Source organism: Rhinopithecus bieti, unplaced genomic scaffold, assembly GCF_001698545.2.
Source record: "Rhinopithecus bieti isolate Rb0 unplaced genomic scaffold, ASM169854v2 scaffold_13262, whole genome shotgun sequence".
Classification (NCBI taxonomy): domain Eukaryota; kingdom Metazoa; phylum Chordata; class Mammalia; order Primates; family Cercopithecidae; genus Rhinopithecus; species Rhinopithecus bieti.
Genome location: NW_016808004.1, coordinates 4,621,367 through 4,633,289, shown reverse-complemented (window position 1 = coordinate 4,633,289; position 11,923 = coordinate 4,621,367). Strand labels below are relative to the sequence as shown.

General features: G+C 44.9%; 1 protein-coding gene across 2 annotated transcripts in view; it reads right to left on the bottom strand.

The window, feature by feature from the left end:
* CFAP92 (cilia and flagella associated protein 92 (putative)) overlaps positions 1 to 11,923 on the bottom strand; it is an 86,944-nt gene that overhangs the window by 45,447 nt on the left and 29,574 nt on the right. For both annotated transcript variants that reach the window (XM_017885024.1, XM_017885025.1), the window contains 2 exons: positions 10,308 to 10,454; positions 5,141 to 5,325 (listed from right to left, as the gene is read on the bottom strand). In XM_017885024.1, coding sequence (XP_017740513.1) covers positions 5,141 to 5,325; positions 10,308 to 10,454 — 332 coding nt within the window. The remainder of the gene's footprint in view (positions 1 to 5,140; positions 5,326 to 10,307; positions 10,455 to 11,923) is intronic.

Sequence of the window (11,923 nt, the reverse complement as noted above, 5' to 3'; positions counted from 1 at the left end):
TCTTCTTCTTCTTCTTCTTCTTCTTCTTCTTCTTCTTCTTCTTCTTCTTCTTCTTCTTCTTCTTCTTCTTCCTCTTCTTCTTCTTCTTCTTTTTTGAAAGACAGGGTCTCTGTCATCCAGGCTGGAGTGCAATGGTGCAATCATAGCTCACTGCAGCCTCAGCCTCCCAGGCTCAAGCCATCCTCCCACCCCAGCCTCCTGAATAGCTGGACTACAGGTGTATGCCACCACATCCAGCTAGTTAAAAAAAAAAAATTAAGAAGGGGTCACAGTGTGTTGCCCAGGCTGGTCTTAAACTCCTGGGCTCAAGTGATTCTCCAGCGCCCAGCTTAAACATAAGATTTAAATAAGATCCAGTCTCATGATGTAATACTCAATATATTCCAAGATACAATTTTTAAAAAATCACTTGTCATACCAGAAAAAGCAACTTGAATGGGAAAAACCAATGAACCAATGAAAAAACTTGAGATGACACAGATCTTGGAATTATGTGACAAGGAATTTGAAGCAGTAATGAACATGCTTGAAACAAATGAAAAAAATAGTTTCTCAGCAAAGAAACAGGAGATATAAAGAATAACCAAGGTGTGGTGGTGCATGCCTTTAGTCCCAGCTGCTCAGGAGGCTGAAGTGGCAGGGTCACTTGAGCTCAGGAGTTCAAGTCTGCAGTGAACCATGACAGTGCCATTGTACTCCAGCCTGGGTGACAGAACAAGATAAGACCCCATCTCTTAAAAAGAAAGTAAACAGGCTGGGTGCGGTGGCTCACACCTGTAAACCCAGCACTTTGGGAGGCCAAGGTGGGTGGATCACGAGGTCAGGAGTTCAAGACCAGCCTGGCCAAGATAGTGAAACCCCGTTATCTACTAAAAATACAAAAATTAGCCAGGCATGTTGACGAGTGCCTGTAATCCCAGCTACTTGGGAGGCTGAGGCAGAGAACTGCTTGAACCCGGGAGGCGGAGGTTGCAGTAGGCCAAGATGGCACCATTGCACTGGGTGACAGAGTGAGACTCCAACTCAAAAACAAACAAATAAACAAACAAAAAACAAATGGAAATCTTAGAACTGAAAAATACAATAACTGCAATTAAAAACTCAATGGATTCAACAGCAGGATGGAATGTACAGAGGAAAGAATCTGTAAACCTGAAGATAAAACAATAGAAATTACCCAATCTGGGCTGGGCACAGTGGCTTATGCCTGTAATCCCAGCACTTTGAGAGGCCAAGGCAAGTGGATCATGAGGTCAGGAGATCGAGACCATCCTGGCTAACATGGTGAAACCCCATCTCTACTGAAAATACAAAAAAATTAGCCGGGCATGGTGGCGGGCGCCTGTAGTCCCAGCTACTCTGGAGGCTGAGGCAGGAGAATGGCGTGAACCTGGAAGGCAGAGCTTGCAGTGAGCTGAGATTGTGCCACTGCACTCCAGCCTGGGCGACAGATGAAGACTCCGTCTCAAGACAAAAAGAAAAAAAGAAATTACCCAATCTGAACAACACAGTGGAAAAAAGACACAAAAACCAAAATCAGAACTTCAGGACCCTGTGGGACTAAAACAAAATGTCATTGGAGTTTCAGGAGGAAAGGAGACAAAAGGTGGTGCTGAAAAGTATTCCAATAAATAATGACTAAAATTTTCTCAAAATTGGCAAAATACATAAGCCTATAGATTCAAAGAGCTGAGAGAACCCCAAATAGGAGAAACACAAAGAAATCCACACCAAGACATGTCATAGTCAAACTTCTGTAAATTAATGGCAGAGAAAGAAAATCTTGAAAGCTGCAAGAGCTAAATGCCATCTTACCTATAGGGAATAAAAGCAATTTGAATGACAGCAGATTTCCCATCAGAAACTGTAGTGGTAAGAAGAAAGTGGTATAACATTTTTCAAGTGTTAAAAAAAAAAATCCGGCCAGGTGCAGTGGCTCACACCTGTAACCCCAGCACTTTGGGAGGCTGAGGTACATGGATCACTTGAGGTCAGGAGTTTAAGACTAGCCTGGCTGACATGGTGAAATCCCATCTCTACTAAAAATACAAAAATTAGCCAGGCATGGTAGTGTGTGCCTATAATCCCAGCTACTCAGGAGGCTGAGGCAGGAGAATCACTTGAACCAGGGAGGCGGAGGTTGCAGTGGGTCAATATCACGCCACTGCACTCCAGCCTGGGTGACAGAGCCAGACTCTGTCTCAAAAGAAAAAAAAAAATCAACCCCATTCTATACCAATTCTATATCCAGTGAAACTATACTTCCAGAATGAAGGAAAAATAAAAACACCCTGAGTCAAAGAACAACTAAAAGAATTTGTTTTCAGCAGATTTATCCTACAAGAAAGGCTAACGGAAGTTCTTGAAACAGAAAGGAAATGACAAAAGAAGTCTTGCAACATTAAAAAGGAACAAAGGATAATGAAATGAGCGGAGCGCAGGTAAACATACACACGTCCCTTCAACCCTTGAGTTTTCTAGGTTATGCTTGACAGTTGAAGCAAAAAGTATAACATCATCTCACGTGGTTATCAATCTATGTAGAGGAAATATTTAGGAAAACTAAAGGGGTTTGAAGGGAGGTTAAGTTTCTATATTTCACTCAAACTGGTGAAATATTGATACCAATAGATTGTGAAAAGTTATGTATGCATAATATAATACCCAGAGTGCCACTAAAAATCGATACCAAGAGATATAAATTCAAAAATACTACAGATAAATCAAAATGGAATTCTAAGAATTGGTCAAGTAACCCACAAGAAAGCAGGAATAAAAACCATGAGAAACAAAAAAACAGAAGGAACAGACAGAAAACAAAAATTAAAATGGTAGACTTAAGCTCTAATATATCAACATTTACTCTAAATATAATGGTCTAAATATGTCAATTAAAAGGCAGAGTAAAAAAAGAAACATGACCAAACTACATGCAAGGGCATTACGCTGGAGTGGGGGAGAAGGCCAGTCTCACAAGGTCACATGCTGGATGTTTTCATTTATATAACCACGCCAGTTTCCTACGAAGCGCCATAAACTGGGGGGGCTTAGAATGACAGAAATTTATTGTCTCCCTGTTCTGAGGGCTAGAAGTCAGAAATTAAGCTGTTGGCAGGGCCACGTTTCCTCGGAAGGTGCTCGAGAAGGTCCTTCCTTGCCTCTTCCAGCTTCTGGTGGCCCCAGATGTCCCCTGGCATGTGGCAGCATCCACTTTCCACGTGGCGTTCTCCGTGTGTCACTTTGCATAGTCTTTCCTCTATGTGTGTCTGTCTCTGGGTCCACTTTCCCCCTTTTCATAAGGATACCCTAATGACCTCATTTCAACTTGATCACCTCTGCAAAGACCATCTTTCCAAATAAGACCACATTCTGAGATACTGGGCGTTAGGAGTTCAACATACAATTTTTTGGGGGGGACACAATTCAATCCTTAACAATAACATTTTCAAATTGACAAAAGTATACAGATAGAGAGCAAATTAGTGGTTAGGGATGCTGGGTATTAGGGGGTTGTTGTGACTATAAAAGGGTAGCATGAAGGAGATCTTTGTGACAATAGATTATTTCTACATCTCAAGTGCTGTGACAGTTACATACATGTACAATAAAATGGCACAGACCTATATACACATTAGACCAATGTCAATGTGCTGATTTTGATATTGTGCTATAGTTATGAAACACCTAATTACTGAGGAAATTGGGTAAAGGATACATGGGACCTCTCTGTACTGTCTTTGCAACTTTCTGTGAATCTATATTTTAAAGTAAAAGTATGACATATGTACATGGACATACTCACACTAAGACACACAATTAAGCAGTTTCAGAAGACAAAAAGGGCTGGTACTGTGGCTTACACCTGTAATCCTAGCACTTTGGGAGGCTAAGGCAGGAGGATCACTTGATCCCAGGAGTTCAGGACCAGCCTGGGCAACATGGCAAAACCCTGTCTCTACAAAAAATACAAAAATTAGCTGGGTGTGGTGGTGTGCACCTGCAGTCTCAGCTACTAGGGAGGCTGGGGCAGGAGGATCACCTGAGCTCAGGAGGTTGAGGCTGCAGTAAGCTATGATTGCACCACTGCACTCCAGAGAGGGCAGTGGAGTGAGACCCTGTCTCAAAAAAAAATTTTTTTTTAAAGGAGACAAGGCTGGGCGCAGTGGCTGACGCCTGTAATCCCAACACTTTGGGAGGCCAAGGCGGGTGGATCACCTGAGGTCGGGAGTTCGAGACCAGATTGACCAACATGGAGAAACCCTGTCTCTACTAAAAATACAAAATTAGCCGGGCGTGGTGGTGCATGCCTGTAATCCCAGCTACTCAGGAGGTTGAGGCAGAAGAATTGCTTGAACCCAGGAGGCGGAGGTTGCAGTGAGCTGAGATTGTGTCCTTGCACTCCAGCCTGGGCAACAAGAGTGAAATTCTGCCTCAAATAAATAAATAAAATAAAAAAGGAGACAAAAAAGATTTTATGAGCACTTGGAGAAACAAAAAACAGGTCAAATACAAAGGTTCAACTTGTATGAAAATAAAAGATGATAGAACAATGCCTTCAAAACTCTGAAGGCAAATGATTTTTAGCCTAGAATTCTATACACATCCAAACTACCAGTCATGTGTAAGGATAAAAAAAGGTAGAAAAAATATATCTGCAGACATATGAGATCTCAAAAATAAATCTCCCATTGACCTTTTCTCGAGAAGCTACTAGAGGATGCACTCCAGCAAAACCAGACAGCAAATAAAGGGAGAGAATTCAGGAGACAGGAATTCAACCAGGAGAGGGAACAAAGAACTCACAGAATAAACAGCAGTACTGAACCTGGTTGGTTAACAATGAGCGAGCATCCTGCTGGTAACTGCCACGGGAACAGCGAAGCCTGGGGGCTCCTGAAGGGAGGCTCATGACCTGCATTTGAAGAGCACCTGCAGCGTAGTAGGAGACCTCAGGATTGGTCACACCTAATCCCAGGAACCCCATCTCTTTTGTATCTCACTGTGGGATCCTAAATAGTAAAATGCAGGTGATAACCACATTTCTCATTTGGGGCCATCGGGAGGACTAGTGATGGCATATGACGGGCAGGTGGGTAGAAGGGGAGGAGCTCTAAACTCCATGCGTCCAGCTCATTCTTACCTCTAGTTCCTGAATGGGCACAGGCTGTGACGGAAGGCAGGAAGCACACTTGATCTTTATGGTCAGGGGATTTAAATCCTGCTTTTGCTCCTCAGTCATGATTGGAACTTCTGTTTTTAAAGTCAAAAGGCAATCTAAAATGTTGACAGACTTCTCACTGCCACGACTCATGACAGTTTGCCATCCTGGGGGGAAATACACCCAGCATTAGACCTTTCCTCATGACAGCCCCGAGACAAGCACAGAAGGATCAAGCAACCTGAGATGAGCCAATGATAAAATCACAACCCAAAAGGGAAAACTTTAATTAAAAAAATAAAGAATCGGGAAACACCCACGGGCAGCATGTTCTGTGCTAGTTTCTCAAACTGAGGTCCTGTAAATTCTCTAGAATTGAATGTGTGTGACTTAATCTTGATGACATCTGTTAATAAGTAATACAAGCATTTCCTGAATCATCTGGGACACAACAGGAACACCTATCTGTGGGTGCCACTCCCAGACAGTCTGATTTCATTGGTCTGGGGTGTGGCCTCCACAATGGGAGGTTTAATAGCTCTCCAGGTAACTTGAGAACCAACGTTCTAGACCTGTTGTGCTATCCACTATGGTAGCTATGGGCCATAGGTAGCTACTTGAATTGTAAATAATTAAAATTAAATAAAATATAAAATGCACTTCCTTCTCCACACAAGCCACATTCCAAATGCCCAGTACCCTCATATGGCTATGGGCTCCTGTATGGGTCAGCAGAGAGCCTGGCCATTGCTGCAGGAAGGCTATTAGATGGAGGGCTCCGGGCAGTTCTCCCATCAAGGACATATCATGCCAGTGTGTACATTTGGTACTCAGTGGGTTGCTTCACTTGTTGTGATCTGATGAGGAAAATACAGATATTGATGTAGAACACAACTGGCACATCTGAGCCAAATACAAGCATGCACACCTCCCACCAGGATGGTTTTGCACTAGTGCGCCTCATGAAAAGGGTGGGTGAATGGAGCCATTGCAAGGCATATAGGTAGCTGTCAGAATACTTTTTCTTTTTTCTTTTTCTTTTTTTTGTTTTTGAGGAGGAGTCTCGCTCTGTCGCCCAGGCTGAGCACACCTGGCCCGTGACTTGTTTTAGAAGCGCCTACTCTTTCTGAATGTGAGTGACATGGCTTTTACATGCCCTAGAAATACATTTACAGGCATGTTGAAAGGAATAGACTGATCTTTTTGAGCACCATCTCATACATCATCTTTCTTAATCTTTTAACCCCAAGGAAGGATGTATCTATCCCCATTTTGCAGATGAAATTGAGCCTCGGAGACTCTAGCTTATCACATGACAAAGAGTCAGATCTGGGATTCAAACCCAGGTCAATCCTGCCTCCAAAACTTGAGGGTTTTTTTTTTTTTTATTTTGTTTTTTCCCTACCTAGTACATCTCTGACTGGTGAAATACATGGATCCCTTTTATAGAAAAAGCATTCTGGGCCAGGCGCGGTGGCTCACGCCTATAATCCTAGCACTTTGGGAAGCCAAGGGGGGGGCGGATCACTTGAGGTCAGGAGTTCGAGACCAGCCTGACCAAAATGGAGAAATCCTGTCTCTACTAAAAATACAAAATCAGCCAGACATGGTAGCGCATGCCTGAAATCCCAGCTACTTGGGAGGCTGAGGCAGGAGAATTGCTTGAATCCGGGAGACGGAGGTTGCAGTGAGCTGAGATCATACCATTGCACTCCAGCCTGGGCAACAAGAGTGAAACTCCATCTCAAAAAAAAAAAGACTACTCAAGGTAGAAGGAATCCCCAGTGCAAAATAAAATTTTAAAAGTGCTCAAACCATCAGAGTCAGTGAGACATGTACCAGAATAGAATTCCAGGCTGGGGGCTCACAGCCTCCATAGTGCCAACAGTTGGGGCAGGCCATTCTTTGCTCAGGGGACAGTCCTATACATTGTGGCATGTTTAACAGTATCTTACTAGATGCCAGTGGCATCCCACTCTCAGTCGTGACAACCAAAATGCCTCCACACGCTGCCAAATGTCCCTAGCAGACACAAGTCCCCTGAGTTAAGAGCCCTGGTCGAGTAAGAGTGGAACAGTGCAAGGGAATGTTTGTGCTCCTGCTACAGCCAGTCCCAACATGCGCTAATGTCATTTCATCCTTAACCTTGTCTGGCTGCTGTCATCGCCACATTACAGATGGGGAAACTGAGGCCCAGAGTTCTGACGCGATCATCCAAGGTCTCTTAGCCAATATGTTGTGGCACCAGCATCCAAACCAGTTCTGCGGGGCTAAGTGGGGCCCCTCCGCTATGCAATACTATCCTTTTAAAATAAGAGTTCACTCCCAGACACTGAATCTTTCTAGAATCTTTTTTTTTTTTTTTTTTTTTTGAGACGGAGTCTCGCTCTGTCGCCCGGGCTGGAGTGCAGTGGCCGGATCTCAGCTCACTGCAAGCTCCGCCTCCCGGGTTTACGCCATTCTCCTGCCTCAGCCTCCCGAGTAGCTGGGACTACAGGCGCCCGCCACCTCGCCCGGCTAGATTTTTGTATTTTTTTAGTAGAGACGGGGTTTCACCGTGTTAGCCAGGATGGTCTCGATCTCCTGACCTCGTGATCCGCCCGCCTCGGCCTCCCAAAGTGCTGGGATTACAGGCTTGAGCCACCGCGCCCGGCCTCTTTCTAGAATCTTACTAGGTTACTAGCCAACCAATATTTACTAATAAGGTATACATGATCTATGGCCTAATTTGAAATTGAAGATGATTACCAAAAATAATTATGCTGGGTTTACAATAAATAATCTTATGCTATTATTTTCTGGCAAAACCAGACATACAACTGGCCTGCTGAGCCGACTCGTGCTCTGTTGATGACCATAGGCTGTGTCAGAGTATAATGGAGCGGCCCACACACACGGCCTCGGGAGGCAGCTGCTGCCTCCACACCAGCACCCTCTGGACTGTGCTAAGCAGTTTACACACATCACCTCCTGTGATCCTTAAAACTACGCTCTGAGGTAGGAGTGATCACCCCCATTTCACAGAGGAGGAAAGTGAGACTCAGAGAAAGCAGGCAACTTGCTGGTAAGTGACTGAGCCATGATCAAAGTGTTTTTGTCACCAAAGCTCTTACATATGAACCCCTGCATTGTACAGCCATGACGGTACAGGTTAAAGAGAGGGGAGGCTAGGTCAGGCGCGGTAGCTTACGCCTGTAATCCTTGCACTTTGGGAGGCTGAGGCGGGCGGATCATGAGGTCAGGAGTTCAAGACCAGCCTGGCCAACATGGTGAAACCCCATCTCTACTAAAAATACAAAAATTAGCCTGGTGTGGTGGCACGTGCCTGTAATCCCAGCTACTCTGGAGGTTGAGGCAAGAGAATTGCTTAAACCTGGGGGGCAGAGGTTGTAGTGAGCCGAGATCACACCACTGCACTCCAGCCTGGGTGAGAGAGCAAGACTCCATCTCAAAAAAAAAAAAAGAGAGAGAGGAGACCATGTCCTGGCTTCATTCTGCTGGAAACAGTCACGCCAGGCAGGCCAAGACAGTTGAACTTCTCTTTCCTCTCACAGTAAAATCCAAAGTGGGGCAGGTCCCATGGTACACTCCCCTAGGACGGAGGAAGCAGCTAGCAAAGGCGTTCGCTCAAAGTCACTGTGTGCAGCAGGTATGCTGGAGTGTCAGGCTGGAGAATGGGGCGGGGGAAGACGCTCTGTAAGTTTACTCTCTGGCACTGTTGCTTCTCAAGAAGGTTCTGATGCTACGAGAAAGTGAAGGTGGTCAGGAAGGACTAGCTGTAGGTGAAGTATGATTTTCAAAAAGTCATTTAAAACTGCAAACTGCCACGTGCGGCAGCTCACACCTGTAATTCTAGAATGTTGAGAGCCTAAGGCAGAAGGATTACTTGTGTCCAGGAGTTTGAGACCAGCCTGGACAACATAGCAAGACCTTGTCTCTACAGAAAATACAAAATAATAATAATAATAATAATAATAATAATAATAATAGCCAGGTGCGGTAGTGTGCACCTGTAGTCTCAGCTATGCGGGCAACAGAGGCAGGAGGCTTGCTTCAGGCTGGAGTGAGCTATGATTGTGTCACTTACACTCCAGCATGGGTGAGAGAGCAAGACCCTATCTCAAAAAAAAAAAAAGTGCAAACTGAAAAGTTAATAGCACTTTCTCACAATGAATTGACACCAACCCAAAAGCGCATGAGGAGGATGATGACTGGCACCTGTGTAAGTGAACTGGCGGCTCTGACTTATGGGGGTTTTGCCCCCTCCTCTATGAACACTGGTCCCAGTTCAGAAAAGACCAACGCACGCGCTTCTGCAGAGTAGCCAGGAGAGGGCGCACAAGACACGTAATGGCCAAAAAAATGAACAAAGTCTGAACTTTCTCTAAAAGAAAAAAAAGAGGGGAGCTCACCCCATATGACTCTTTTTTGGAACAAAGCAATATAATTTTACCAAAATATATGCTGAGATTTCCATCATCAAAACATATTGATATAATATTTAGTTAAGATTTGCCAATATGTGTAAAATCTAGTTCATAAATTGTGGTAGATCTTATAAAGCAAAAGAATTAAAACCCTGTTTGGCCACTGAGCTGTGCGGCCTTAGGAAAGTTACTTAACCTCTTTGAGTTCTTTTCCTCACTGAAAAAAATGGTAACAATGGTAACCAGCACAGCCACCACCACACCACAGGTTGGCTGAGTGGCTCAGAATTTGGTCTGAGAAGTGATGTGTCACACGGGAGGTGCCTGCACCCAGAGGGGCTCAGTCAGGGTTCCCTTTCCTCATTCCTTTTACTAGATGTTTTTGTAAAAATCTGTAGGAAAGCATTTATTAAAAGCAGCATCTTCTTAGCAAACACAATGATGACATTTAATATTCCCATAGGCTTCCTTGGAGTTTGGAATCAAATAGAGCTGGGTTCAAATCCAGACTTCACATTTCCTAGCTATGTGATCTCAGGCAATGTAGCTACCCTCTCTGGGTCTTCGTTTCCCCCTGTACTATGGAGCCAATTCCCCTGAGTTTCCTGAGGTGGCTGTGAGGATGAAATGAGGTGGCACACAGCAGGGCTGTCATTAGGAGCATCCGCTTATGGCCATTCTGGCAAGCTGGAGCTGCTGGGAACAGGGCAAGGAGTGGGTACCGGCAAGGAGCGGCATGACGGCCAGTTGGATGGAGAAAGCGCTCTGCTTCCTTAGGCCTGTCAGCGTGGGGTGTGCCTCTTCTTCTGCAGGGGGCTTCTTATGTCTCCTCTGGATTTTCTTTCTTCCCTCTGAATCTTTTCCTTTAACTGTGAAATCAAATAAAGGAGATAAGCATTAAGAGGAGACTGTATCTGAGCTGCCACATGTGGACCTGAACATGCTACAGAGATTTGGGAAGGTTCCGGAAGCTCGTAGAAGGCAGGGGTTGTTCTTTGTGTAACTGCCTCTTCCCAGCAACCAGAAGTGGTGGCTAAATATAGATGGCAGGCCCGTTGCCAGTTATATGTAGTAATAAGGTAAGGGTCTCTCATTCCCCGCCTCTGCTAACTGAGAACACAGGCAGAAGAGGACTAAAGTCACCATGACAATGATGCCATAACACACTCAAGGCTCCCTCCAGTCAGCTCTTAATCTCAGCACAGGGTGGAGGGTGGGCTTTTTTAAGAGACCCTGCTCTTAAACAAAAGCCCACAGTCTGAGCCTCAGTAACCTCACCTGTTATATGAGGGCAACAGCACCTGCCTTCTAGGGCACTGAAAAGAGGAAATTAGCAACGCTACATAAAACATTCAGCTCAGTGCCAAGCTCAGACCAGAAGGAAAAGGAGATGAGAACACATATAAATCTATGGTCATCAAGACTAATGGGACAGACGAGAAAGCCCAGGAACAGACCCAAACACATAGGGGAACCCAACAGATGCCAGAAGTGGCATTTCAAATCAGTGGGTAAGTTATATTGACTATCCATATGGGAGCAAATTAAGTTACTGAATTATTTCATGGCATATACAAAATGAATTACAGACTAAGAGTATAAAACAAAAACTTCAAAATCATCAGAAGAGTATCTAGGAGACTATACTGACATCTGGATGAAGAAGGATTTCTTTCTTTTCTTTTCTTTTTTTTTTTTTTTTTGAGACGGAGTTTCACTCTGCTGCCCAGGCTGGAGTGCAATGGTGCAATCGAGGCTCATTGCAACCTCTGCCTCCCGGGTTCAAGCGATTCTCCTGCCTCAGGCTCCTGAGTAGCTAGGACCACAGGCACGTGCTACCACGCCCAGCTAATTTTTTATTTTAGTAGAGATACGGTTTCAACCATGTTGGCCAGGCTACTCTCGAACTCCTGACCTCAGATGATCCATCTGCCTTGGCCTCCCAAAGTGCTGGGATTACAGGCTTGAGCCAATGCACCCAGCCTCTTTTTTCTTTTTTTTAAGAGATGATGTTTCGCCCAGGTGCGGTGGCTCACTCCTGTAAATCCGGCACTTTGGGAGGCTGAGGCAAGTGGATCACTTGAGGTCAGGATTTTGAGACCAGCCTGGCCAACATGGTGAATCCGGCACTTTGGGAGGCTGAAGCAAGTGGATCACCTGAGATCAGGATTTTGAGACCAGCCTGGCCAACATGGTGAAACCCCATCTTTACTAAAAATAAAAAATTAGCCAGGTATGGTGGCAGGCACCTGTAATCCCAACTACTTGGGAGGCTGAGTCAGGAGAATCACTTGAACCTGGGAGGCAGAGGTAGCAGTGAGCCCAGATCGTGCCACTG